Consider the following 27,746-nt stretch of genomic DNA (forward strand, 5'->3'; position numbering starts at 1 on the left):
TTCAACTATCTCATGTTCTTTCTGTGCTACTATATGGGTGAAGTAGGTACATGGAAAGTTACGGCTACTTTTATATGAAGACTTCACGAATAATTGTCTGCATCAAGTCATCGAGGTAACCTGGCCTGATACAATTTCGAACTAGAAGAACTTAAGGGGGTCGGATTTGAAGAGTCGATTTTTTGGCATCAATTGTATCTAGATATACTGTAGAATATATATGGGCAAAGTGATTTTTTGATATTCGAAGTCGTTCGGAAATTATAATGTTAAACACGTGATAAGTCACATGCCAGATTCATGTCGGTCGCCGTAATAAATCTCATATTTATCGGTCCGAATGAGTTCTCTAAAAGGACAAGAATTGAAGCCAAGGCAGTACATGTGCTTCTTGAAGAAACCTATGGATTAGACGGCAGATTAATGATCAGTTAAGGTTTTATGGCTAAAAATCGCATTCTACTTTTTAAATGCGTTTTTCTCGAAACTGCATGTTGAAAATCTATGCAACGAAATTCTTTGAACGACTTATTCAGAACATATTTCTACGGTCCGCAAACTAGGATAATTGCGATTCATTCAGTAGTTTTTTTTTATTCATTGAACAAGTGAAAAAACACCAAAATTCACAAAAAAAAAAAATTTAACACGGCACCAAAAATTTAGCTTTTAATATTTTTTAATAATCCAAGTTTGCGGACTGTAGTTAAGTCTGTACGTTAAAATGACACTTCCTTTTTTTCTTTAAGATGATCGCGGCGCCTTCTAGCGTGGCAGCAGAAAAACACCTTTTTTTTGGAGATGGGTGTATAAATTGCTCTGTATTTCAATAACCAACTATGCAATCGGGCTGGGAAAATTACAATGCAGGCTCAAGATATTAATAAATCTATGGTGAAAAAATCTTTAACCAGTTCTTCACAAAAAAATTTCTAAAAAAGCCAAAAAAAACGGCCTTCACACGGGATGACCTTAACCGGCGCCGGGTCAAATACCCATGGATTATAATCAGGAAGTGGACATCGTCATCTTGAAATGAGCCGTGCTATACGAATTAGCTTACTCGACCAGTTAACCTTTTAATAAACAAATTTGCGGATTGCTTGCGATGAGCAGACAAATGTCTACATCAGATAAAAATCTGTGCTTGTGGAAAGCAATTATCTGTGCTTGTCTCAGACATCAGGCAGATAAATGTCCGTATCTGCATCGTACGACGGACAGGCAGATGATTGCCTGAATCAGACAAATATTCCCATCTGGATTGTACCTCGCATCTTACAGTAGGTACATACATATAAAGAGTTACCACTTACGAAATATGCATATGTGTATGGATTAGGGTTTGGATTATTTTTAGATTCAAATGTCTGAGCTGGTGAAAGGTAAACTTTTGTATAAAACTAAAAAAATAACTCCGATTTTGTAAAGGTATAAAAAAATTCCCGCGAATAAAAATATTTGTAATTTGAAGAGTATGAATATGGTATGCAATTTATGTAAATGATTTTAAATTACTAAATCACTGTTTATGAATATCTTATTCAGATACTTGTCACTTTTGCAAGTATGGACTGGAAGAGCTTCACACTTCCATTAATTTTACAGCTTGCTCAGCCGCCATATTTGAACGAAGTACATCAGGCACCGAACGTTCTTTTGCGCAGTGAGTGGTAAGATACTTCAAAGCCTTTGCGCAATTTAATTTGTGTATGTGTCCGGATAGCTTAGTGGTTAGAGCACAAGGCTGTTGTACGGAAGGTCGTGGTTTAAATTTCACTGATGGCAGTCGGATTTGTATCGTGATTTGACGTCGGATACCAGCCGACTCAGCTGTGAATGAGTACCTGTGTCAAATCAGGGTAATAATCTGTACGGTTACGATCTTGAAGTGCCCTGACACTTCAAAACACTGCTTCAATATGGAATGTTGCGCCAACGATTATTATTATTATTAATTTACCGTATGTGCCCTGCTGTAGCGTTTATTTAAAAATCCTGCCTCTGCCCAAGCAGCTGCTATAAGGTCACAAGAAACGTTGGGAGGATTTCTTCATTTTGGAAAGAGAAAATAAGCAATCAGTACAAATATTGTTCGTGAATTCCACCTGGTACCGTGGAAAAAGGGAAGCTTTTTTCACTTGACTCAAGACCGCCTTTTTTGCTTCTGGGGGAAATCATATCCTCGATAGAGTTCAAAAAGGAACTGAGCGTCATCTCTGCATTCCATGTTTCTTGATGATGGTGTATTTTTTCTGCCACTATAGTTTCTTTGCATATTCTCCTATTCTATCAAAACATCTTTAATAATTTGATTTGTTACTGACTGGCCGCGATTCGGTTGAAAACACGGAATGCAAGTGGCGAAGAACAAGAGACTATAGACAGGAGGTGAAACTTGTCAAAAAAGCAGGACAAAAAATGAATCATCCGGTTTGAAGTCGAGTCATCGCAGTGCGTTATGCGTAACGTCAATATATTGTGTGTCGTGTTAGAGGACTTTTGGGTATGCGAATCCCTGTAACTAGACAACCAATACATACATAAATACAATATTAAATTTATAAAATGTCATTGCAATATTATTCGAGTCGCCGCTTTCTACGATTGGTTTTGCCACCAAGCTGGAAAATTTCTATATCAAACCCGGCTAGATGCACTAACAACACACTATTGGGGTTGAATTGATATTGTGATGTGCAGAATGCAACTGCGATCCTGACTGAAAAGCCCAGCAGACGCTATATTTTCTGTTTCGCAAAACTTCAAAGCTTACCTAGGCAGTTTCACCTCCTGTGAACAGTCTGCTTGGTTATAGCATAAGCTATAAACTGAGGCGCTCCTAAATTTTTTTGTCTGAATTGTGTTTGGAGTTTCGTAACTACTTGCTTCCCGTATTAACTGCAGTTGTGTCACAAATAATTATGTTGATACTACTTCATGTATGCATTGCATTCATCCAGCAAGGCTTGCAGAAATTTGGAAAAATGTGATTCCTTTTCTAAGCTAACTAGCTGGTAGCAACCGATGATTCAGATGGGGAAAAATCCATAAGTCTGGTTTTTAAAGCTTCTTTCGTCCTGCACTTGCTTCTTTCAACGCTGCCCGAGGGTCTTGATTGAACAATATATGTACATTCGCGTTAAGGTTTGCTTCCAGTGAACAATTGCTTGAATATCCCATCAAATAAAATAACATTGAAATTGGTTGGTTCATTTCTAGTGACCACATAGAAAAAACCTTTCGATTTTTGTCTATTCAGATGTGGCGATTGTTCAGGCAGGTTTTCATATTAGTGAGGGGTAATTTGTAGGGAATACAGAAACCAAATTTCACAAAATCACCCAGGGATCACGATATTTTTTCTCTAGGGTTACGGTGCACGTTGTATCCCTCTGATACTCCAGTAACATCCTCCTCCAATATCACTACCAATTCGTCGATTTCAAGTTCGTTTGCCCTCCTAGAACGCGGCTGATTTACGACTCGTCTGTCGCCGTTACAAAAATGTTGGAACTAACAATTGGGCTGAAAAGTTCTAAGGCTAACATGACTTTTTTTTATAAATAAAATTTGATTTTATTATTCAATATAGCTCCTTCGATGTCGATACAACAATTATAGCGGTCCTACATTTTTTCGTTACCATTTTTATAGTACGATTTGTCTTTGACTGCAGCTTCGGTGAATACCTCGTAATGTCAAGTATTCATTGCTCTGCCCAAGATTAAATTCATGCAGTAAACAGTGTTTTCAATGAATTTATTTTACGTATAATTTTTTATAATTTTATTACAAAGGAAACATCGGGTTACCTGGCGGGAATTGTGCTGTTCTCAGTTTTTTATGAAATCTGAAAGTTTGTCATAAAAGCTTCAGACCTTACGCCTTTATTATATCTCACTGATCTTTCATTTTTTCAATAAACTACTATTTTTGGCTCTGGGCTTCGCGAATACACTTTCTTTCGACCTGGCCTTTCTACCGGATTATTGTTGGGTGAGTTACCAGACGACTTTGTCTAAACATTCGCAAATGGCTCATAAGTTGTCAAATTTGTATGCGATCAAGCTCCATCCCGCATCAAAAGCGCTGTCCATAAATTGATTTGGAGGATATACCTGCATTCCCTATAATCTCCAGTAACAGACACTCCTTCATCGGCGTTTACGTCGAATTTCGTTCTGTACCGTCATCCTTTGAATTTCTATTCGTCTTTGGATTCGGGTATTCACCATTGTTATCGTCCAGAAATTTCCTTTCAATACCTTCAGAATTTATTTCAGGACGTGTGTAAACGAGTATAGCGTGTAATTTGATTGTACTAGATTGGTGTAGTTTAGGTTCTAGATCTAGCGTGTGATATAAATCAGCATCTCTGTGGTAGTGTTGCCTAGAAGGAGCTCGTCTGTGTCTGCGTAAAGCTTTTGACGAATCCCCGCCTACTTTCCGCAAGAGAAAGGGGTATGGTATGGAGGATGGGTAAAGAATAATCCCTTTCGATGCAGTTCCGAACCTAAGTTGCCGGTGAGCCGTGTAGTCCATCCGCCTCCTGACTAGTTTTGCTAAGATTTGATACTCATCATCACGAGTAAATACCTCTCTTGAGTCTTTTTCCTTGCAGTTATGCATGTCTTTACATTCCTTAGCAGGAAGTAAAACGGAAATCACTTTCGGGATCATCATCACAGTCAGTTCAGAGACGGTGTGATATGCAGATGCCACCTGGAAGTTTCTCGTCTCTGCATTTGCGCAAGGCGCTTGCGATACAACTCCTCGTCAAGACCATGAGCTATCTATTATCAACTTCCCGGTCGATATGAGACACAAGGTTGGTATTCTCTTTTTAATCAGGATGCTCACTTCTAATGTAAGGCTGAAACCATGAGTGGTAAACCATCTATTTACCCGTCGCATCAATATGGCAAGTCTGCATTTATGGATAGTCGAAAAGGTATGAAAATGCTGAAAATTGTGAGAGAACTACTTGAAACCTTATTTTGAAGAAACTGAAAACAAAATTCACAGCCAAAAATTGACACTTATTTATATGCAATATTTACCAAACCAATTTTAATATTGAATTATTTATTAATTCAACACATAATTACAAAATTTTTTAAAGGCCATTAATCATGTGATGGTTAACATTATATCAAAACAATTCTAAATCAAAATAAAAGAAATAATTCGTAGTACTTACAGAACAAAATGCAATGACTATCTTCGATGAAGAATTTACGAACACTTAACCACAGTATCCACACTAAATGGGCTGGACTTGTGAATATATTGGGGAATACTCGTTTTCTCCCACGCCAGTGAGAATTCCAGCGATATAAGCTGGACATTCTGGCTCTAAGCGAAGTAAGATGGTGGGACTCTGAAGAATACTCCTCCCCCTCATGCTGCACTTATCGCAGCGTACTGTTGTACTCTTGAAACTTGAATAGTAGAGACGCGAATCCGGTGTTGGATTGTTACTGACAGCTACTGCAAGGCGTTTTGTCGGGTTCTAACTGGATTCTCACTGCAAGAGTCCGGTCTAGCTTAAGGGGCATCACAGTTATACAACGTTATACGCCAACGGAAATTTCCGGTATAGTGAAAAGGATGCTTTCTGTTAGTAATTGTGCATAGTTCAGGAGAGGTCTCCTGAAGGTGACATTTTGATCATGATGGGTAATCTGCATGTCAAGGTGGATTCTGACAACACTTTACTCGAACATATGATGAAAAGACACGGTCTTGGCGACCGTAACGTTGGGAAGTTTGTAGATTTCCGTAGCTTCCACTGCCTCGTCATTGGTTGCATATTATTCGAATGGTCAGGGAAGCGAAAGCTAGAGCAACGACTTCCGAACTGTGTACCGCATCACAAAAAAAGGAAGGAGGGACTTTAGCAGTTGACTCCCCATCCACGATGATGAGGAGTTAAAGAGGTTGAAGGAGCACTTCACCCTGGTTCTTAACCGTATCACATTCGGTGAACATTTGTCTCTTGTGGATGAACCAGTTTGTCGCCGTAATGAGAGGATACAGACTTCTCCTCCAATCAGAAGAGAAATCATTTCGGCTTTGATGCACTTAAACGGAGTAAAATCGCTGGGCTTGGCGGTTTCCCCGTAAATGAATTCAATATGTCCCTGACCCTAGAACCTAAGAAAAAATTACGTCAGGCCTACTATTGACATATTTTGAAAATTTTAAACAACTAATGAAATTAGCTGCCAAGAAGAGTAAAACTGTTTTGGGGTAAACTTACCATCACGTAATTCTTTAAGAGCGTCATTCCGAATGAAGGCCGTTTTTTGTGGAACTTTTTTTGAAAAACTGAACAAAGATTACAAGTGCGAATTTTTTACCATGTTTATTAATGTAAGAATTTTTGCAGCCGGATATCGTCGCGCATTATTGAAGTATACGCCAACTTATCTGCCAATCTCGCAAAAAAAAAATAAACGGCGTTCGAATTTGCGGAGAATATCCCGGTTCGTGAATTAGGTAGCTTGTTAACTTTTTTGTAAATTTTAGAATTTTTCATGGCTTTTTTAATGCATAAAATAACGGCCCGATGAATCAAAATTATCCTCTTGAATAAGCCGTGAAAATTTCAAAGAATTTCTTTGGATAGATTCAGGTATGGTGGCGCCGATTTTCAACATGCATTTTCGAAAAAAAAACGCATTTAAAACTTAAAATGTGATTATTAACAACAAAATTTTAACTGACCATTGATCTGATATATCTAGTCTATGCTCCATGGTTCAATTCTCGCTCTTTCAACGAAGTTACCCGAGCGTTGTTCGGACCGGTAAATTTGGACTTCATTAGGGTGATCGACATAATCTTATAATATTGTCAAGGCACGTTTCACTGTGTTCTAAAATAATTATTGTGCCCGAAGTAAACCTAACATAGGATACCTTACCTGAATGGCTCGGAACATAAAAAAATATCCAAATACTATATCTGGATACAATTGATGGCAAAAACAAAAATTATTTTTCGGACCCGAACACGGGATGATCCCCTTAAAATTAGAATAAAGTCTTTTTCTTAGACAAATTTTTGTTTATGTTTCCATATGGTCGTTCCCCCAAATCGGTATTCAAGCGGGTCTTTGTCTATAAAGGGGCTTTGGGCTTCCTGTAAAGCTTTGTATATTTAACCTCTTCCAGTGTTTCCACCTAGTCCCTTATATGGTCTTTTTCTACCATAGGTATTGTCTTGCAAATGCAAAGTGGGCAGCCGTTGGCTTATGTTAGCCGATAACAGCATTATCCATTTTTTGGTTGACTAAAGAATCTACTCCGAGCGCATAGTATGCTGTATGGTCGCTTCTCAAGGAAACCAATCCTTGTCCATATTGGCTCAGAATGTCGCTTGCTGCTATGCAGCTTTCGATCTGTACACGTTCCATGAGAAAATGCGTTTGTTTTTGTCCTTTACTGGGTTAGGGGTATTATCAGGGTAGTCAGAGGTTTCTTCTGTGGCTTGGTAGCATGTAATTATCCGTGTAGGGTTGTCAGCCCTACACAATCGCCAACGTGGAGGGGAACTTGGTGCAGTTTGTTTCGTTTTAGATGCGAAAGACTCGTCCGCATCCTGCTCTGTCTGCACCTTTTCGTTTAGAAAGAACTCCTACGTGGAGGTGGGTACCCACGGTTTTGCCCTGGAAGCTATACTACCCTTTGATCACCAAACGATATTCACTGTGCAAAATTATCAAATAAGCTGTCTTCTCGTTATTGATTTCTTCCTCAGTCAACAGCTTTGACTATGTTAGAGCACGTCATTGAGGCAATGTGTTCAGCATTATGGTGTCTGCTCCTATTTCAGTTCCTTAAACACAACGATTAGAGCTGGCTTTCGAATTTCCTTTTAGGAGCCGCGAAATATAGAGGCATAGGTTAAGTTAAGGTTTCTGTAAGACTATTTAATTTTAAACTGATTTCCATTACTGATGAATTGAAAACTGGTCGCTTCAGATATGGGAAATTTTGAATTTTAAATATTCCAAATTTGGTTTGCACAAGTTCTCCATATCTATGTAATGAAATTGCGCACTTTTTTTTTAAGACGTGATAGTATGGCCAACTGTGAATGTAGTTGCCAATGATTTAACCGAAAACCAGTATACTCGAAATGGCATTCTCCCAAGAAATGCACAATCCTTCGTTAAAGCTATAGTGTCATCGCTCCAAAAACGAGTAGAGCTACGATATCATCCAAACTTAAAAAAAGAATATTTTTTAAAATAGTGTAAAATTTTAATGAAAATTCTATTTACAACAAGATTTCCTTAAGCATAATTTTGCATTTTCTCATAATTGCCTAGAATCAGTCATCTACGAACTGTATATCTTCGGAATCATAAAAACTATGAAGATCCTTACACGACGGTGACTTGGTTACTGTCGTCTCCTTCTCTTCACTTTCTTCGTCATCCCCACTCCTGAGTTTAATTGCAAGTTTATTCAAAAGGTTGCAGTTCCTACGTGGTGTAACCTTTGGGCTTCCCTCCTCGTCTCCCACGACTCCTTGGTAGAGATTTTTCGTTATATGGCACGCGATTTCGATACGTTTTTGAGTAGCTACTAGCGATGGGGTGGGTGACAAGGCTATCTCGTTAAGAGATGATGGCGACTCCTTGTTGCTACCTGGGTCTACGAAGTCATGCCTTGGAAGGATGTCTTCCGTTGGCGTTTCGCGGTTTTCATTGAATGCGCTTTCTTCTTCAAGCGGAGGTATCCACACCAGGTACGCCGGGTCCATGCCCAGATAGGAGCCTGGTACGGTGGCAGCATTTAAAACGTTATAATCATAATAATCAAGTTCAAAATCTTCGGGATTACCCAAGGAGAACTCAGACTGCGGTCGTGAGAGAAGCTTCTGTAGATTCTGTTTTTCTTTGCATTCTTTTTGATTTGTTGCTCGAATAGTTGCTGTGTTTACAGCTCCGGCTGCGGCTGAATAGCACCCCTAAAAAATTAGATGCTGATAAATCTAGTATCCATATTGACTAATACAGAAAATAATAGAAAATATAACAACTAAATAAGACTCTTTAATGTTGGTTTCTATAATAGTTTAACAACTATCCGGCAAAGTTGACATGGACATGAATTTAGGCGGAGTCCTCCATATTCTGACAAATCCAGAATCTGCTAGACTTTCCGCCGATGAAATAGAGTACAAACCACTCGTATGTAAACATTGGATGGAACCAACATGTTAGGAATTGCTGACATGGTTTAGGATGGAGTCGGATATTACGGCGAAACGGAAAAAGAATTTTTGTAGGAAGCCAAGTGTAATAGAATGGATATTTGAAGTGTCAGTTCATGCTGTCATGTCATTCGTGTACTTTGGCTAGCCCAATCTTGTCTACAGGTTTTGATAAGGAAACGGAAGTGGCAGTGGAAAGGTCACAATTGAAGAAAGCGAGACAACTCCATTACTCCATATAATCCATCCCTAGAAACATTTGGCGCGGAACAATAGAGAAGGAGTGTAGGCTTCTCAGGAAGAGCTGTAGAAAGTTGACGATATGTCGGGTTTTATTATTTTAAAACTCTTGCCATTTAGTAGTTATCTCTGTGATTGTTTCTTATAAGCTGTGTATGTCTTTTATTTAGCATCACGCTTTGCATATGAATATTCATCCGATTTATGTCTATTAAGTTGATTTATTAAGAGCTGCATAAATAAGAAATATTTATTCCAGAATGGTTTATGTTATATTTCTAATCGTTTCTAAGAAATAAGAAATACTGTGTAATATCAAGTATTAGTACAAAATCAGTTCTAAAAACAACCGTTCGAAACAACCCCATTTTTTAAAAAAGTTTACTATTGCCATCTGCAATTACTGATCTAAATTACTATCATTTAATTTCTGATAATTGTGGATTTTGGTTTATGACTCGAAATGGATTGCACACCATCATATAATGTTCAGGTGAGTCAATAGCTGCCTGCCAAATGTACGCCACCGCAGCGTCTCAGAGGCTAGGTGAGGAAAGTGCAGGAACTTTACAGTCTTGCAGATTATTCACTGAGGAAGCTATCACCACACCAGGCAGTTAGGGATAAAATACATCATCTAAAATGAGGAGAAGGAAGATTTTAAGGTCCGCTACGGATAAGCGGCGGGAGTCGTCTGATTTTGTGACTGGGTCCGGTTCCCGGAATGGTCGCGGAAACTGGTGACCGAAAGTCTATGGGGGAAGAGGCGGCGGCATTAACAACACCACACCGCACTGCAGGTAACAGTTTCAGTACTCGCCGAAGCATTCTTCTCCACCGTCCAGCTCAGGTTGCGGGCTGTTGCGGCTGTCAGATTGCACGGTCAGAAGATTCGCTTTCGCGTTATCGGTTTGTGTGACCGAAGAGATCCACCATGGAAAATTCGCCTGGAATGTCGGCGAGACTAACTAAGGCAGGATATTGCTCAGAGAGAAATAAAGCGCAGAGGGTTTAGAGAAATTATGCCATCCCAACGAGGCACTCGTAGTTGAAATTCTGGACACACTAAAGCAGAAACTTTCTGTTGCATACAGTTGGTTACGACGGTATGAAGAATGAAGAAAATACGCAGATCTCAACAAATTCCAACAAAGCGTTCAGACAGTACAGTTTTCGGTGACAGAAGCGAGAAAGTACAAGAATTTTACCAGTACACACAGTCGGTTGGCACATAGCATAAATCAGGTCATTAGTCGGCCGGAGGAGGAGGACACGGTGCAGGATTCCGCAGACACAGACCGATTACTTACTTACCAACCCTCTACAAATTCATAACGTCCATTATTTGTGGAAGGATCAATGTACACTTGAAGCCAATAACATTCTGTCCGAGAAGCAGAAGGGTTCCACAATCAAATATGGCCTATGTACTAAGTGCAGGCTGACATACTTGATCTACTTAGATGACATCAAGTTTTATGCTGGTACAGATGACCACCTTAATAGTTTGTTATGAATAGTAGACATGTTCGGCCGTGATATTAGGACGGGACTAAAAGTCTGTTATTAAAGTAGACCGCCGCGATATTCAGACGGGATTTGGATTAGATAAATGTTGAATCCAAGTCATCCGCAAAGGTCATTACGAGCTGCATGCCGGACATAGCATTGGTGACGACCACATCCAAATTGTGACAAACTTCTACAAGTACCTAGCAATTCTGCAAGGAACCTATACTCGAGTAGGTGATGTGAAGGATGCTCTGCTGTCTGAATTCCTGCAATGTGTAAAGCTGCTACTGGAATCGCATCCCTCGGCGAAGAATAAAATAACATATTCGCTATCCTTTTACTGGCATATGCATTTGGAATATTGCCGTGGTCGAAAACCGATCTGGACAACGTTCAGCGGTAGATTTGAGCTACTATGTAAAAATTCCAAGTGAATCACCCCAATTCTGCCGTGGAATGGATGAACTTGCCTCGTGACATCAAAGGCAGGGGCTTGGTTGAGGTTGCGGCACAACATCATCGCCAAGTTGACTCTTTGCGTGCTCATTTTTACAGAAAAGAGCAGGCGAGTCCCTTGCATGCAGATGTCTGTAAGGTAGACTGTGGGCTGACTCTTTAAGGATCGATCTTTTTATCCTCTTAGTGGGGTGAAGTCAGAACGAGAGCCGATCGATGAATGGTTAACACAAGAATTATCTTTGGCAACCATTTGTCGAACACAAGTCTGTGTGTTGGGGAGTTCTTTAGTGAGACGGAGGAATTTATGTGTGCCATTCAGGACGGCGATAATACTGCTTACAGCATCTATTGGTGCCGGCAAGTTTCAACTGATCGCCATATATCGCACAACAAGCGTGACGTGCTATTAGTTGACAAGACGGGTCGCTCCGCATATTTTGTTGATGTTGGTATCCCCCCTTAATAGCAATATTGAACGGAAATACGTGGAGAACAAGGTAAACTACGAGCCACTGGTTGGGGAAATTAGAGAAATTTGGCGTCTCGAGCGGGTGGTTGTAGTTCCCATAATATTGTCAGCTACAGGTGTTGTACTTAAATCCCTTACGGCTTCTCTTAACGTCCTGAGACTCTCACACAGTCTGGTTCAAACCATGCAGAAATATATCATTCTGCATACGTGCTCGATGTTGCGGGGAGTTCTCGACGGATTCTCCCACTAACCTACTACCGCCACCAGCGCTACTTTTCTTCTAGGTAGGATCGTCCGAGAGTAAATTCTTGGCATTTAATGCTAGTATTAGGTATCCATCTGCTGAGATTGTGACAGCTCGGGAAAAAATATTCATGCGAAAATGGTGAAACGTACATATATGTGCACAAGTAAGGAACGAAACTCCCCCTTTTGTTCAGAGCTATAAAGTTCCCATATAGGTAGTTCGACTATCATATAAACTTAAATAGAGAGGATGTTTAAGCGAAGCAGATTTATTTTGCGCAGACATCGACATTGCGGTGCAACACTTTTTGCGTTGAACTTTGTATCATTTTTCTCTTCTTACCTCTTTTCAGGGAAATCAATACATCAACCTACGAATTTCCGTGCGGAAGAAAAATAAACAATCACTTTGTATACACTGCTGTCTTCCACGTTTTTACAAACCTCGGTCTTCAGGTGTACGCTGACAACCTTTCAAGATGCGTGGCGCCACATAGGTGAATTGATAATGTTAAAGATTATTTTTTTATTTCCTTCTTTCCATTGGATTGTTGTCCCCGATGGTGGACCATTCGTTGTGCTTTAAATTTCATCTAACAATACCTAATTTGTGAGTTTTAGAAGACAATTTTGCTCCTCATTTTTTTATTTGTCAAACCCGAGAAGAATAAAGATAGGAGACTACAATTTTGAGACCGTTGATAATTTCTCCTATCTAGGTTTGAAAATTACAATCGATAACAGCTACGACGATGAAATCCACGCACGACTGTTGGTAGCCAACTAATCCTGTTTCAGCTTACAAAAACTGTTCCGCTCGAAACGTCTCACCATAGAGTCAAAGTTCCTACTGTACAAGACAATGAAATTGCCAGTCCTCATGTATTCCTCGGAGACTGCGAACTCATGGCGCGTTTGAGAGAAGAATCCTCCGAAGAATTTTTGGCCGCCTACATGAGGGTGGACGATTCCGTAGCCTACATAACGACGAAATCTATGAGCGATATCATGACCGTCTGGTTGTGGATAAAATCCGGCTCAACTTAATCCATATGGATGAGGATGATCCAACCCGGAAAGTCTATAAGGGCAACATCTATGGTAGAAAAAGAAGACGAGTCAGACCTTACCTAATATGGAGTGATGGCGTAGGCTAAAGCGCCAGGCAGCTTTAAAGGATATCGAATTGGTGGACCTCGGCGCAAAACAGTGATATCTAAAATTCGTTATTAAGGCCGGCATAGTTCGGATATCGGTTGTTGTGTCGTTGATGATGATGTCAAATCCGCTTCCTTTCTACTGGCAGCAAGGCTGGCAAAATTGTTTTTTATATCTTTCTGGTACAAGAGCCATATATTCGATTTAACAAAATCTATGCCCCGATATTAACCTCTCGTTTTCATACCGAAGCCTAGGAAAGATGAGTATTCAAACTCAGAGAAATTCGGACAAATTGGGCTTGATATCATTTTCGCTGAAATGTTTGGAGAGACTGGTTGGGCATCACATCCACGAGAGGGCGCTAAAGTCATAATGAAAACCAACATGCTTACCGGCCTAGAAAGTCCTGTTAGTCTGCTCTTCGTTTTCTGGTTTCAAAAGTAGAGGACACAATTTGAAAGGAGAGTATGTGATTGGACTGTTTGTGGACATTGAAGTGATTTTTGCCTAAGCGCCCTTCCTAAAAAATTTGTGCTGGCTCCAAAGGGTATGCTAACGCAGAAACGGCCGTGTGCTAAAATAGGTGTTCGTCGCTACCTGATGACAGAAGCAACGAAAGGTTGCCCGCAGGGACTGTGGAGTCCCTGACCCATCTCATTGGGATGTGAACAGCAAAATCTGCCAATACGCGCACGAGCTTATATGAATGACGTGGCTCCGCTAGGTATTAATGAAGACCTAAGAAAGTTGTTATAACCTGTTACCAGTTTCTGTAATGCCTTTTTATTTAATGGAGCAAAAACTTGGAAAAAGCTTTCAATAAGGATCAATGCAGAGCCTAAATGTCGCTCCACAGAAAAGATAAGCTGAAATACTGTTGGCATTCTGACTGGACATATGTTCAGAACAGTAATTTTACAAGATGACGCGTGACCATCCTCCCACTCGTCACCTTTTATTTATTGGAGAAAGTTTTCGATAGCGATAAGAGAGAGGTTGAACTTTAAAAAAATTAATAGTTATTATTGACCCACTTCGAGATAACATTTGAAAAGGTTTGAAGCCGAAACTGCCATTTTCTCTCACCGATGCTATTTCTCTCTGTGATTCGTGATGCACTTCGAGCTACCTTGCCCCAAACGCGAAATGCTACGCGGAAAGTCTATAAAATTCTTTGAGATAAATAAATGGGCGATCTTGGCTTATGGAGTCTGGAATTTCGATTCAGCATGCAAAGACCGAACCCCTATTGTTGCGCCATTGATGGTGATTATATGAAAAATTTAGGACCATCTTGTTTTGTGCACAACTATTAGTACAAACAACATTGGACCCTTGGTTGTAAAGTTTTAATTTTACTTACGCTTGTTAATGTGATGTTGCTGCCCGCACTTGACGCACAGTCAGCTTGGTTGTGCTTCATTTGTATTGAAATATCCGAATTGTACTCCGTTAAGTCCTTACTGGAGTCTAGCACACTCAAGCTCTCCTTTTCATCACAGCTCACTTTGCTCTCGCAAGGAAACGATTGTTTCCGCATAAATGCATCGCTCGGCCCTTTGTTCTCAATTTTAGCGGATTTGCTGTCGTAACAAGGATACGAAGTTACACTGCTAGAATCGGCTTTGTTGCTTGTCGGACTAACGACCTTATATATCGTTTGAGTGCTGTAAGAACTTCCTGAGTTCATGCTGAAATAAGACTAAGCGTTAGGAAGTTGTTAGGTTGTTTACTATGATTCTACCACCTATTGGTATGCTGCTTTTCCTGCGAGTTTTTGTCGGAAAAGTTTTGGGATTTCTCAGAAATTGTGCTTTCTCGGAGGATTGAATGCTTTACGTCCGTCTTCCTTCGCAATTTTACGAGATATACGACCTCAGAGATAAGGGTTGTGGTAGAGATTGCACGAGATGGAGGTGAGGCATCTTCGGTGTTTGGAAGAGATCTAATTGACATATGCGGTGTGTGCGCAGGTGAATAATACTCTATGCTTTCAGCCATCTGATACTTTCGATATCTGATTATATAGTGGATACCTGGAAGAAAACCACGTTAGTGTTTTGGGGAGAGGAGTTGATAGTATTTACTTACCTAAAATCACACTTAGTGTTATGATGAAAGCCGCAAAAATAAAGGATATTAAATGAGCTAGAGTGAGCTGTTCCATTTGTTGCACATTATCATGTATGGCGCCGGCTCCTTGTAAGCCTGTATCATTTTCAAGCCCTGGATGGGAAGTTTTTTCAAATTAATATGAAAAAAATACCAGGTGCCTTAGATGGCGCTTACCTATCTGAATAGAACGTGCAAGGAATCGACCATTACATAACGGGCTCTTCGCAGCTTCAGGATCTGAGAAGAATTCTATTAACAATATTGCACCCGTTGAACTAATAACTTGTGTTTTATTCTTCGTTTTTCCTATAAACTCAGCTATGAGTTCAGATGTTATTGAATTCCCGTCCCTTATTCTGATATATTGCGTTGGGCATGATAGGGCGACAAAATCCATAACCACTTGAATTCGTTGCCTAGAATTCGCCTAGAATAAAAACATGTGTCAACTTTTAAATTCACATTTTAGTAAGGTCGAGATCATACCTTTATTAGCCAAAATAGTCTGTTATCCTGGCAGCTTTTCGTAGATGACGCAAAGACCTTTATTTCGTTTGCTGACGAGAACTGCGATAAACACCCGCACTGACATTTCGCCACTGCTGCACCATCAAAACTTACAGAGTTGTTCCCGGATGCATCTATTACTTGAATATTTGTAGATCCATATAGACATTCCCATGAGTCTGTTAAATTTAGACCGCAATCTTGGGTTTCCACGGTAGATCCCTGAAAAGGAAATAAACTCTTGAAATGGCCAACTCAAAATCCTCCATGATCTGGACAACAAGTGTTTATAGTGGGCTTTATCTGTTCGAAATAATAGTAAATAATATAGGTAAGTACATCCCCAACGGGCGAGGACATTACACAGTTTAACGACTGTGTCCTAAGACTTTATTATGAGTGACATTAGTATCTGAAAAGGATAAATTAATGGTAAGGGTCGCGATAGAAGTGAGCTGGTTCGCAGTCTAGTGTAAAAAATAAAATAATTTTTACTTTGAGATTCTGTTTGCATGATACGGGAATATAATATTTCCTGAGACTTCATCAATTACCTCACTGAAATCCTTCTATGTAGTTGCCATTACTTGGGGAATGTAGCAGGGCAAAAACGCCTACCTAGGAACGTAGAGAGAAAACCAGGGCCCGAGGCGAAAATCATGCGGAAAAATCGGTCCCGGGGTGAGATAGTGGATTTTATTGCATCGTACAACCCGTAATGAAGTAGGCGGCTTTTCTTAATATGTGACCTATCCACTGCTACTTCCGTCCTCGGAATCTGGACCGCAAGCCAATGAAGTTTTTCATTTTTCCCCAGGGCAAAGTACCCCGATGACAGGACGGAAACAGGGATTGGACATTGGCGCGGAACAATATCAAGCCGATGCTAATGATAGGGTGTGTGTGTGTGTGTTTGCGGTGGGGTAGAGGCAAAGCCTCTGAGCACTTAGACCTTAGTGGTCCATTGTACTCGATTCCTCCGTCTAATGAGATATCTCGGATTCGTTTATGAATCGCAGGATTTCCGTTAGTGGATGTGATGCTATCCGCTGCAGTTGGAGCACATCAGCACAAAAAATGTCTGAAGTCTGATGCGTTCGTAAGCGGGCCACTCACATAGAAAATGTTCCGTGGATTTCGCTTCCTCATTAGAGGATGGACACGTATCATCTTGGATAATTCCTATTCTAAACATATGCCCAGGTAGTGAATTATGGCCAGTCAGAATGCCCACAATACTTCTGCCAGTCTTCCTGCTTTTCGATAGGATAAATTTTGCAGTATGCTTGTTTAGTTCTGACAGGATGAGTTTGGTCTTTCTAGCAGCATTAAGGCTTCGCCACCTGCCATTATGGGAAGCTTGTTCCCAGTTTTTGATAGCAGCATCAGCCAATGCTACCGACACCCCAATTGCTGGTTCCGGTCCGGGCATGGGGAAAGTTGAAGCCTCTTTTGCTAAGGCATCCGAGATTTCATTTGCCTCTACATCACAATGACCAGGCACCCAGAGTAAATCCACTGTATTGAATCTTGAAACACAATTCAATCGGTTTCTATATTCCTGAACGATTTCTGAAGTGATCAAAGTACTACTTAAAGCCCTCAATGCAGCTTGACTATCGCTACAGATTGTGATGCGCCTGCCCTTCATGATGAGATAATTGAATTTTATAATTTCGGACAAAATAGTGAAAACGAACTTAGGCTTTTTCCTTACTTGAAAACTGGCTACACATATTAGAAATAAAGCGACGTGTTTATCATGAAATGATTCAACAAAAAGCTGGGCAGTTTAGATCTATTTCTCCACAAATTTAAGCCCAACGTAGTGCTCCTGTGCGAAACTAAATTGAACTGTAAGTGCAAACTTAGCTTTCACAACTTCAACCTTCTCAGTACCGATTGCCCATAATCCGATCCTCGCTCCATAGGTGGTGGTATAGTCATCCTTATTGCCGAGAAATTTCTATCTCACCAATAGTTCCCGCTCGTCAATAGCTTCAAATCACACACTTATTTCCTTTGAAATCCAATTGTCCAATCAGTCACCTGGTATTTACGATTTACAACGAATCCACTCCTTCCGCGCCTCCCAACGAAAAGCCCAAGATAATACCTGGTACCTAGAAAATATAGGCGGATACCTTAATGACAGGCGGAAAAATGCTCCACCATTGAAATGATGACAAAAAAAAAATGCAGCAGAGACTATTTAGAAATGGAACAAACCACTTCCCATCCTCCACCATCGTCTCATATCAGTGAAAACCTTGTGTGAGTGCTAGCCGCAGTCTCAGAAAGAAAAAGCTGCGTATTCCATCCCATTGTTGTCGGTAATAATTTTTCTATTAATATTGTTTGCCGTGAAATTCACTTCAAGCAATTTTTCCATTATCCTTATTATCCTCATTATTAAGGAACACAGCCGTCTTAGAGACCTACAACGGTAGTGTCCCTGAAAGCCCGCTCGCAAAAACGCTTTGCTAATAATAATAATAATCGTTGGCGCAACAATCCATGTTGGATCAGGGCCTTGAAATGATTATAGCACTTCAGTCAAGACCGTAACGGTACACTACAGTACACTGTAGGAGTCAATGTGGTCAGCATTGCGCTCGCCCGAGATTATTACTCTGATGGTGATTCAGATACTCATTCACAGCTGAGTCGACTGGTATCCGACGTCAAATCACGATACAAATCCCACTGCCACCAGTGAGAGTTGAACCGCGACCTTCCGTATGACAGCCTTGTTCTGTAACCACTCAGCTATTCGGATACTTGCTAAGGTCCTGTGAAAACAGAGGGTGGCTCCAAACGCGGACGAACAAGCTAACAGCAGTGCAAAACAGCCAACAAAACACTTCTCAAAAGTTGAAAGTTGCCAAACGATACCTAACTGGACATTTGAATATTTAATTAGTGAAGCTTATGTCTGGAATTAAAATTTGAATTAAATGATGCAGTAAAGACTCACAATCAATTGCGGAATAATACTTATATAGTTATTCCAAAAAATTGTATTGGTATTTTAGCATTCGCTTGCCGACAATGCATTGTGGTGAGGGAGTTTTAGTCTTTTTAAGATATTTTTTTATTGTTTTTATTAGTTACTTTTGACATGTTTATTATTATTTTGATTTCTTTTATTTTCGGAGTTATCACAATCTTGGCTGATGCCGGATTTTACCTAATACTAGAACTAAGTGCCAAGGATTTAGGCACGGACGATCCTACATACTTAAAAGATAAAGGGGAGCTGGTGGTGGTGGCCTATGGTAGGTTATCGGAGGGTCCGTTGAGAGCTCCCCCCAACATCGAAGGCATATTCAGAATATTTATTTCTGCATGGTTTGAACCACACTGTGTGAGAGTCGCAGGATATCAAGGGAAGCCGTGAGGGATTTAGTTACAATACCTGTAGCTGACAATATAATGAGAACTACAACCACTCTCTTGAGACGCAAAATTTCTCTGATTCCCCCAGCTCATAGTTCACCTCCTTCTCCACGTATTTCCGTTCAATGTTGCCATTATGGGGATAGCAACATCAATAATATACGCGAAGCTACCCATCTTATCAACTAGTAGCACGCCAAGCTTGTTATGTGGTATATGGCGATCAGTTAGAACTTGTCGGTTCCAAAACATGCCGTAAGTAGAATTATCAAGTACTGCCTACGTCTCATATCGGCAAACCGGACATGTTCCCATGATAAGACCATGCTTGTATGCAAGATTTTGATGAATCACCTTACATATAGCATTTTGCATGTTCGTGTGTTGCACCGGTGCCATTATAGTGCAGTGTGAGGGATTGTAGTGCTGAAAGGCTACTCCCCGTTTCTGGTCCTGGCCAACAAAAGGCAATCAAGCGCGTGTCGACGGAACACTCCCATGGAGCTTCTGTATTTGCCGGCGGATTTCACAATCAATTACGCCAACTTCTTTTACTTTTTTATTTTTTTTAGTTAGCTCTCTCTTCTTGCTTGTCTCCGGCCACTTAGGATTGTCTTTTATCTATCACGATTCACATAATGTCACTAGAGCCTACTCAGCGCCCATTTTCCTTCCGAATGGAAAAAATGCTCGTATAACTATCCTCTCTAAAAAAGCGAAAACCTTCTTAATTCTGATAGCTACAGGCTGATCTCCATTCTATCTTCCTTTGCCAAATTCTTCGAGCGGACAATTAAGTCTATTATCGACGAGCGCTGTAATTTCAATTGCACACATTACGGTGTCCAGTAGAGCATCGTCCCAAACATTAGGTCGCGGGAGTGCTTCTTGTCCTTAAAACGGCCATACGTCTCGGTACCAAATCAATCCGAAGACTTAAACATTAGCCCTTAGTCATTAGAAAAGCTTTCGACTGCGCATGACAGTACGAATTCATTTCTAAACTTTCTGAAATCTTTAGCTTTCATCCGCACCTCTGCAAACTCAACTTTAGCTTCCATGGCGGGCGGATATTCCAAGTTAAAATTCAACAACAGTTTTCATCCCCATATATATGCCGAGCAGGTATTCCTCAAGGTTCAGTCCTTTCAGCTACTCTATTTTCTGTGTTCATCGCTGACCTTTCCAAAGCAAGCTGTAATCATAATTCTTGCAATACGTAGATGATCTGATCCTTTACACTTCCACTAAAAATCTTTCTTTACGACAAGTTCTTCCGAATTCCAATTTCACCGATACTTTACCCATTCAATATTAACCCTTCATCCGCAAAACTGTGAAATAATTGTGTTGCGTGGGAACATGAAGATTATGCCGAAAATGAGGCGGGACACCGCTGTCCTTTCACTGAAAATCCATGATACGCCCATTTCCACTGTGAATGAAGTCATCTACCTAGAAGTGACAATGAACTCCCGTCTTTCCCACGGATCCCATATTTCGAAGGGACTCTCTTATCCTTACAATCCCAAAACTGCCCCTTCGATGCTAAAAATAGGGTAGTCATCTACATCGGTAACTACTCGGTCGTAATCATGAGGTCTGCCACTAACCGCGGCGGTGCTGACGTTTTGGTATCAATAAGTTTCGAAATTTGTAGCTTGCTAGCCCACAAAACTCTATTTCTCTTAGTCGTCTTTTATGACGAGCAGGGAAGACTTTGAGTGTATTCTTATGTCGAACTCACAGGGCCAAATTACTGGAAGTAAATTCTTTATTTTTAAAAAACAAAGCTTCTGTCCAAGTTTGGAGTCACATCTAAGAGGAATGGAGAGAAATATTTCTTATCCTCTAAATGCACTCCTTATCTCAGACAGGATTCGTTGGCCTCGTTCGATTGTGCCGTGCTTCTCTCGAAAACCAAACGGGCGCGGAGGAATCACCTGGTTTTCTACTAGATACGAGTATAGTGTAGTGTTTGAAACCAGGAGTTTTTTTAACACCTTTAAGAAGATGTGTACAGATTATGAACTGGTAAGATGTAGGCTGGATCTGATTCTCCTCACAATTAGGAATTGAATAATGGCAAAAGGAAAAGCATCGTAGTTTTCTCTTTTTATTTACCCTATGATTTTTTGAGGCCTCCACCGACGCAAGAACCAAGGGATTTGGAGGCGTATGCAGAATCAAGTGGTTTTGAACTCCTAATAGGTTGCGATGTGAACGCTCAAGGTATTTTTGAGGCTGTAGCAAATGCAATCCCAGAGGAGAAGCCATCATTATTTCAACTGGTCTCAAGACTGTAAACGCAGGGTGTGCTCCTGCCTTCGTAGGAACGAGAAGAAATGAAGTAATTGCCCTAACAATGTATTTCAAAAGTCACCGATACCTAGAATTCAATCTGACTATTGCGGGCTTATAGTCTGTAATACAAAGATAGAACCCTAGGAAAACGCATTGGACAAAATTCGATGAACTTCTTGGCAATAAAGTGCAGCTCCCTAGGCGACTAAGGACTCATTGGCGCTTAAAGATGAATTATAAACTCTAAATTGGACACTTTAGGGTTTAGGTTTGTCCTATTTCCCGAGGTCAAAGCGGTAAAACGTTTCTTTGGTGGAACCGGGAACTGCAAAATCTCAGGAAATAAATCAAGGGACTTCAGACCCGTGTTTGTAAAAGCGATAAGAACCTAGACTGGTTAAACTTCCGGAACTCACAGCGTGAATATAAGAGGCTCGTTAGGTGTACGAAATGAGACTCCTTTAGAGCATAGTGTGAAGAACTGGAATGCGAAAGAGAGACTTCAAGACTAAAAGGGATGAGTCGGCTAAGTTGGACTCTCTTAGAAAACCCGATCGTACTTCCACGAAGTCTAGACTCAAATCAGTCAGATCCTCTTGGAAGTACACCATCCGCGAACTGGCGAGAGAAATGGAAAAGGGAGAGTTGGCGGCTTCTGCAACCCCTTCAATATGTAAGTGTTGTTATCAATAGAAAGTGAAGTGAATATCTGGGAGTCACTCACACATTGTTCGCTTATGCGTCACTGTTGTCTACCTGCACTGCAAAGAACTGTGTGGATATTACCGGTACTATGAGCACAAAATTCAGCGCAGCTCAAACTGGATTATCCAATTGGATATATTTATTCAAAGCACTGCAATGAGAGCAACTCATAGACTAATTTGATTAAATCTATGGGAAACAACGGACTTGGGGGCCAAGAGTATTAGAAGAGGTAATGGCAGAACTGAATCCAGTTCTTACAATGCCTTTTAATTCTGAGATCCCCATATATCTGCTTGGTAGAAGATAGATAGAAGTTATCCTGAAACGTAGAGAGAACTGGGAAGTACCAGAGGAAGAGGAATGTGTGGCGGGAACAGGGTCTATTCCCAGAATCTACCTTTCGAATAAAAATGATAATTGGAATTTTCCTTTGAGACAAAATGCAACGGTGTTTCACGATGAAGTATATGCGATCCTAAGATTAGTAACCTTGGTGATTGACGAGCGGTTGCAGGCCAGGCGTATCGCAATCTGCAGCGATAGCCTTCGGAAGTTGTGCAGAACATTTTGATCATTTTCCTCTTGTGGACTACGCTTGGTGCTCTAAAAAGTCAAGTACTTATGGCATGAAAAGATAAGTGGTAGCAGATACGAATCGGGTATCGGATTATTACTGACGCGACAAGCGTAAGGCCAGGCCAGATCGGGCCGGTTTCTGACAACATGACATCGGCCCAGGATAAGAAGTATCACAATTTTGCAGTACTACGCGCCAACCGAGATTTTCAATTAGGGCGCCATTTTGATCGTGATGGGTGACGCGGTTGCCAAATTAATTTTGACGAAATCTCGTTCGCCCATATAATGGGAGGTATCGTCATGGTAATCTGTCATAAAGACAGTTGGGTTTCGAAAGATCGACAACAAACATCTAATCAGATCGACCATATCGCTATCATTAGTGAATTCACGAGTTGTCTTCTGAGTGTGCATAACAAAAGAAAGCACCATCAGATGGTCGCTAAGCTTCGCTTGGTGTCGCTCCTAAGCCTGCCCTTAGCGTTCCCACCTCAATTCAATACAGACCGTCTTCCAGATTCCGTTCTCGATTCTTGCCATGTAAGTGACACAAACATTAAACAACATGCTCGAGAATGTTGATGATCACTAGTTCGCCTTCTAAAGTGCCTTTGCCTCTGATGAGGGCGAAACGGCCACATCCCAAAAGGTCATTACACCATCTGGCTAACTGTGGAAACGTAGAGGTGCATCAACGAACGTAAGGAATGGAGAGCTCTGTTAATGGCTGTAAGTAGGATGAGCGCGGCGCATTGGAGTTCCACCGCCACGAAAAAGCACGGGAAGATTAGCAAAGTCTGCGTCGTGACGAAAGAAATTCCACCATTGCGGTGGTTGAGGAAGTAGTGGCTGCCCTAACTAGCAACCATTTCATCAATATATGCCCCATAATGAAAGATCTTTCAAGTGGTTCTGGGTCTTTCTTAAATGATGAGAAGGTGAAGAGGTGGAAATATCAGTTCACTACAATTCTCAGTGGTATAAAATTCGGCGATTCTTTTGGATGATATGGCATTCCGCCGCAATATCCAGATGCGGACTGCATTTCCAAACAAAAGCGAAATATTCTCTGCCATTAATGCACTCAAACGGAGTAAAGTCATCGACTACGTCGGTCTCCCTGGGAAGCTTTTGGGTGCAATTCCTGTAGTCTCTATGGAGTAACAACTTCCGCTTATTCTTAAATACTGGGAATCTGAGATCTTCCAATTGAGCGGAAAAAGGAAATGATCGTTCATATTCCGAAACATGATACCTGCCTTGAGTATGATAACTAGAGGGATATTTGCATGGTTCCTGAATCGCGGTGGTTTAGTGAAAATCATACTGGAATGCATAAAAAATACCTCGAAAAGTTGATCGACAGAGAGTAAGTTTGTTCCCGCTTAGGATATTCCTGTACCGATCGCATTAGCACCATTTCCATTTTTTGTGGAGCAGTGTGAGGATTTAAAATGACCGCTCCACCTGCTATTCATCGATTTTGAGAACCTTCGACAGCGTCAACAGAAAGTGCACCTGGAATGCACTACAAAGTAAGGACATTTTTGCACATGCTGCATCTTAATACCGATACTTTTCTTCTCGTTATTGGTTAAATTCTTCATACTACCTTGGCTGAAGCATGCGGGACAATCTCGTATACGTCGGTGACATGAGTCACGGACCTTGGTCAAACGGGTCGGGATTTGTTAAGAGAGGGAAGTAGGTCGGCCTGAAGATACATATCAACTAAACCTAGGTGCTTAGTCTTACTGGTCATGCATTTTGCCTGTTTGGATCTGGGTAGCATCGTTTCTGTCAACCTATTTTAGACCGAGATACACCTGTGTTAAATCAAAAAAGATTTGGTCTTCCTTCAATAAAACCTGTACATGATATAAACCAAACACGCCGCACCAATAGTTTACTTAGTTTAGTTTACTGGGGGGAGCCTCAGCTCCGAGCACTCAGGCCATTGTTAGGCCCATTGTATTATCCCCGTAAATCGCCTATTCAATGGTTTCCCGCCTGCGGTGTTCGCAGGCTTTAGCAAATCTGAGAACATTCTCCAGAGGCAGAGAGTGCGTGTCAAACCTATAAAAGATCAGTCTGTTCTGCACGGAGTACTGCCCAATAGGAAACTTAAGATAGTTTACTATTGCCGAAGTTGCCGAAGGTGAAATATTTATGCATTTCCTTTGCGATTACACAGTTCCAATTAGAGTCGAGCACGGAAGAAAGGTAAATCTTTTGTCGAATTCAAGGAAATTTGTAACTGAAGGATAAAGTGGTTGATATGTTTTCTGAACATCACAAGGTGGATCTCGTCGAATTCTACTCACTCGCTTGGCACACGAGACATCCAACTACCGAGAAAAGAACTGAATCTAAACTGGACACACCGGGAGGGAGCTTAGGCATATTTCAGCAAACCGTCAACGGTGGCACGTAGGCATAGTTGAGATGCCATGTTCCGTTCTTGGTAACTGGTAATCTTACAAACCAGATGAGTCCTCCTTACAGATGCAATAAAATTTCCCAATAGACTCAAAACCTGCTCAGTAACATGAATCCAAAAATCCGAAGAGTATATTGTCTCACTTTCAAAAGTGTTCATAAATATCAAACTACACTCGACAGAATAAAACGTTGAAAATTACCCAGAAATGCCAGTAGGAAACCATAATGTTCACGATTCGTCAAATGTAAAATGCAAGAATCTATATTTCTTCATTTTTATTTTAAATCAAAAAAAAATATTACAAATACATTCATCCTAAAAAATATGGTTATTAAAAAATATCTTATTAAAAATTTAAGGTTGTGTAGCTTGTGATTGACCAGAAGAGCTAGTGTACACTATTTCCTCATTTTCAAGCTCGTCTTCATGTGCTTCCTCCTCACCTTCTGGATGCACAGACGAAACAATATATGTGGTTCCAGATTCGACATCGAATAGAGTTGCAGTTTCCAACTTTCGCGGCGATGGTATGATTTTACCCTCACTCGACTTATAGCTAAGCTCTGGAGTTACTAACTCAGATGTCACGATTTTGCGGGCTTCCCGTTTGAAAAGTTGAAGAAGAGATGCAGAACGGGGTAGCAGACCGGCTGATCCAGTTCGATATCTGGAACTTACACTGCTAACGGTAGCTAAGGATGGAACTTTCGAGGCATCAGATAAGGTTGTAATGATTTGAATGATTTCCGAAAGCAGCCCTTGGCGTTGAGCTTTACGGTATGCTTCGCACTGGTTTTCATCGCTTTCACTGAGTATCCCAGACTGGACAGTGAATTTAATGTGTTTGATTATATTTTGAAGTCGAATAACCTCCGCTTCATTCGCTTCATGAAGCTGAAGGAGAGTGGCCTTCTCGTGCTTCAGTGTATCGAGACGCTGCTTGAGGATCGTCAATCGCTTTTCCATGTCACTTATCTTGAAGCGTTCACAGGCATCGCGTTTCAAGGTTTCCTCGTATAGCTTTTTGTATTGTCTCGCTTTGCCGTATTTAGCTTTGAGGGCATCGAATTCTGCAGTCATGATTTGAATGGTTTTCAGCTGAGTTTGACAGGTTTTTACCAATCGCTCCCTTATCGACTCCTGGTTAACATACTCGTATTTCATTAGCTCGCTCCTTCGTTGAATATTCCTGTGGTTTTCTTCCATGGCATATTGCGAGGCAATCATTTTATCCATCTCGTTGTTTAGTGCAATATTCTCTCTCATTAGCCTTTGTGTGTACGCTGCCATTCTTATTTCACCAGACCTGTGAAACTCATCGGAAAGTTTATATAACCTCCTCTGGACCTCTTTTTTCAGCTGTGCTTTATCGATAATTACTTTTCGCTCCATTTCATAAATAACATCTTTGTGAGTGTTTTGCTGTTCCCGAAGTTTCTTTTCCTGTTGGTCAAACCTTGCGAGCAATTCGTCCTTCTGAATCCGAAATTCTTCTAGAGAGTTGAGCTTACCGTTGAGGAGTTTAATCTCAGACGAAAGCTGTTCGTGTGTGGCTTTATGGCGTTGTTCCCAATCCCTGATTTTTTCGGCTGCCTCTTTAGCTTCCTGTTCACGCACTTTGGAGAGCTCCACAAGCTGCTCGCTCATCTCACGGATAACGTCCCTCTTCTCAGCTAGATTTCGGTCCAGGTAGGCCGTGATATCTGTTCTGTCCTCTTCCAGCTTTCGAAGTTTCTCGTTCAATTCATCGTTTACTTCCTCTAGTTTACTATTGTGGGAGCGAAGACGAGCAAGCTTGTTGTTGAGATCTGTTATAGTCAGTTCATAGAAGGTCCTATCGACGGCTGCCAATTTATCGGCAGCTTCGCCTGTTTTCTTCTCCTTTTTCTTTCCTTTTTTCTTTCCTGCCATCACTACCGTACATCGAACTTCACTTTATGTTCCGAAAAATTAATTACTTACTTAAAGATGAAAAAGGATACGAACCCGCGGAAGCCTACGAAGTGTAGCAAGACGACTACAAAAATGTACTTCGAAAATGATTCAATCAAGAGTTTTGTCAATAACCACGGCAATGGCTAGCTTCAATCGATTAAACACCGGCCGAGCAAAGTATATTTCGCTTTTAGACATTGCAGTGCGTGCGAAACTTACGCGGAAGGCTTCTCTCCAAGTAAAGTAATTGTACGACACCAGGAAAAAACTAAAATTCCACAGGCATCCGTTGCCGCTATGTTGCTTAGGAAACATACAAAAACAATAAACAATTTGAAAAGTGAAATTATGGCATCCTTTTTTCTTGCGATATTTTGAAGGCAGTTATATATAAATTGCCAGTCAAAGTTTAGGTCCGAGCGTAAAACAACTAAT

At 40.8% G+C, this 27,746-nt stretch overlaps 2 protein-coding genes across 4 annotated transcripts in view; both read right to left on the reverse strand.

Annotated features, from left to right (window-relative positions):
* Positions 1-8,251: 8,251 nt before the first annotated feature.
* LOC119649918 overlaps positions 8,252-27,746 on the reverse strand; it is a 45,666-nt gene continuing 26,171 nt past the window's right edge. For 2 of the 3 annotated variants that reach the window (XM_038052321.1, XM_038052320.1), the window contains exons 5-10: positions 15,923-16,165; positions 15,611-15,863; positions 15,413-15,547; positions 15,069-15,357; positions 14,685-15,012; positions 8,252-8,985 (exon numbers count right to left, since the gene is read on the reverse strand). In XM_038052321.1, coding sequence (XP_037908249.1) covers positions 8,344-8,985; positions 14,685-15,012; positions 15,069-15,357; positions 15,413-15,547; positions 15,611-15,863; positions 15,923-16,165 — 1,890 coding nt within the window. In that variant the 3' untranslated portion in view covers positions 8,252-8,343. The remainder of the gene's footprint in view (positions 8,986-14,684; positions 15,013-15,068; positions 15,358-15,412; positions 15,548-15,610; positions 15,864-15,922; positions 16,166-27,746) is intronic. The other variant, XM_038052322.1, reaches the window with a different exon arrangement.
* On the reverse strand, positions 25,637-27,614 carry LOC119649919 (cilia- and flagella-associated protein 157). Its single transcript, XM_038052323.1, has one exon. It carries the CDS (start codon positions 27,285-27,287, stop codon positions 25,731-25,733), a length of 1,557 nt encoding a protein of 518 aa, XP_037908251.1. The 5' UTR covers positions 27,288-27,614; the 3' UTR covers positions 25,637-25,730.

This window comes from Hermetia illucens, chromosome 2, assembly GCF_905115235.1.
Source record: "Hermetia illucens chromosome 2, iHerIll2.2.curated.20191125, whole genome shotgun sequence".
NCBI lineage: Eukaryota > Metazoa > Arthropoda > Insecta > Diptera > Stratiomyidae > Hermetia > Hermetia illucens.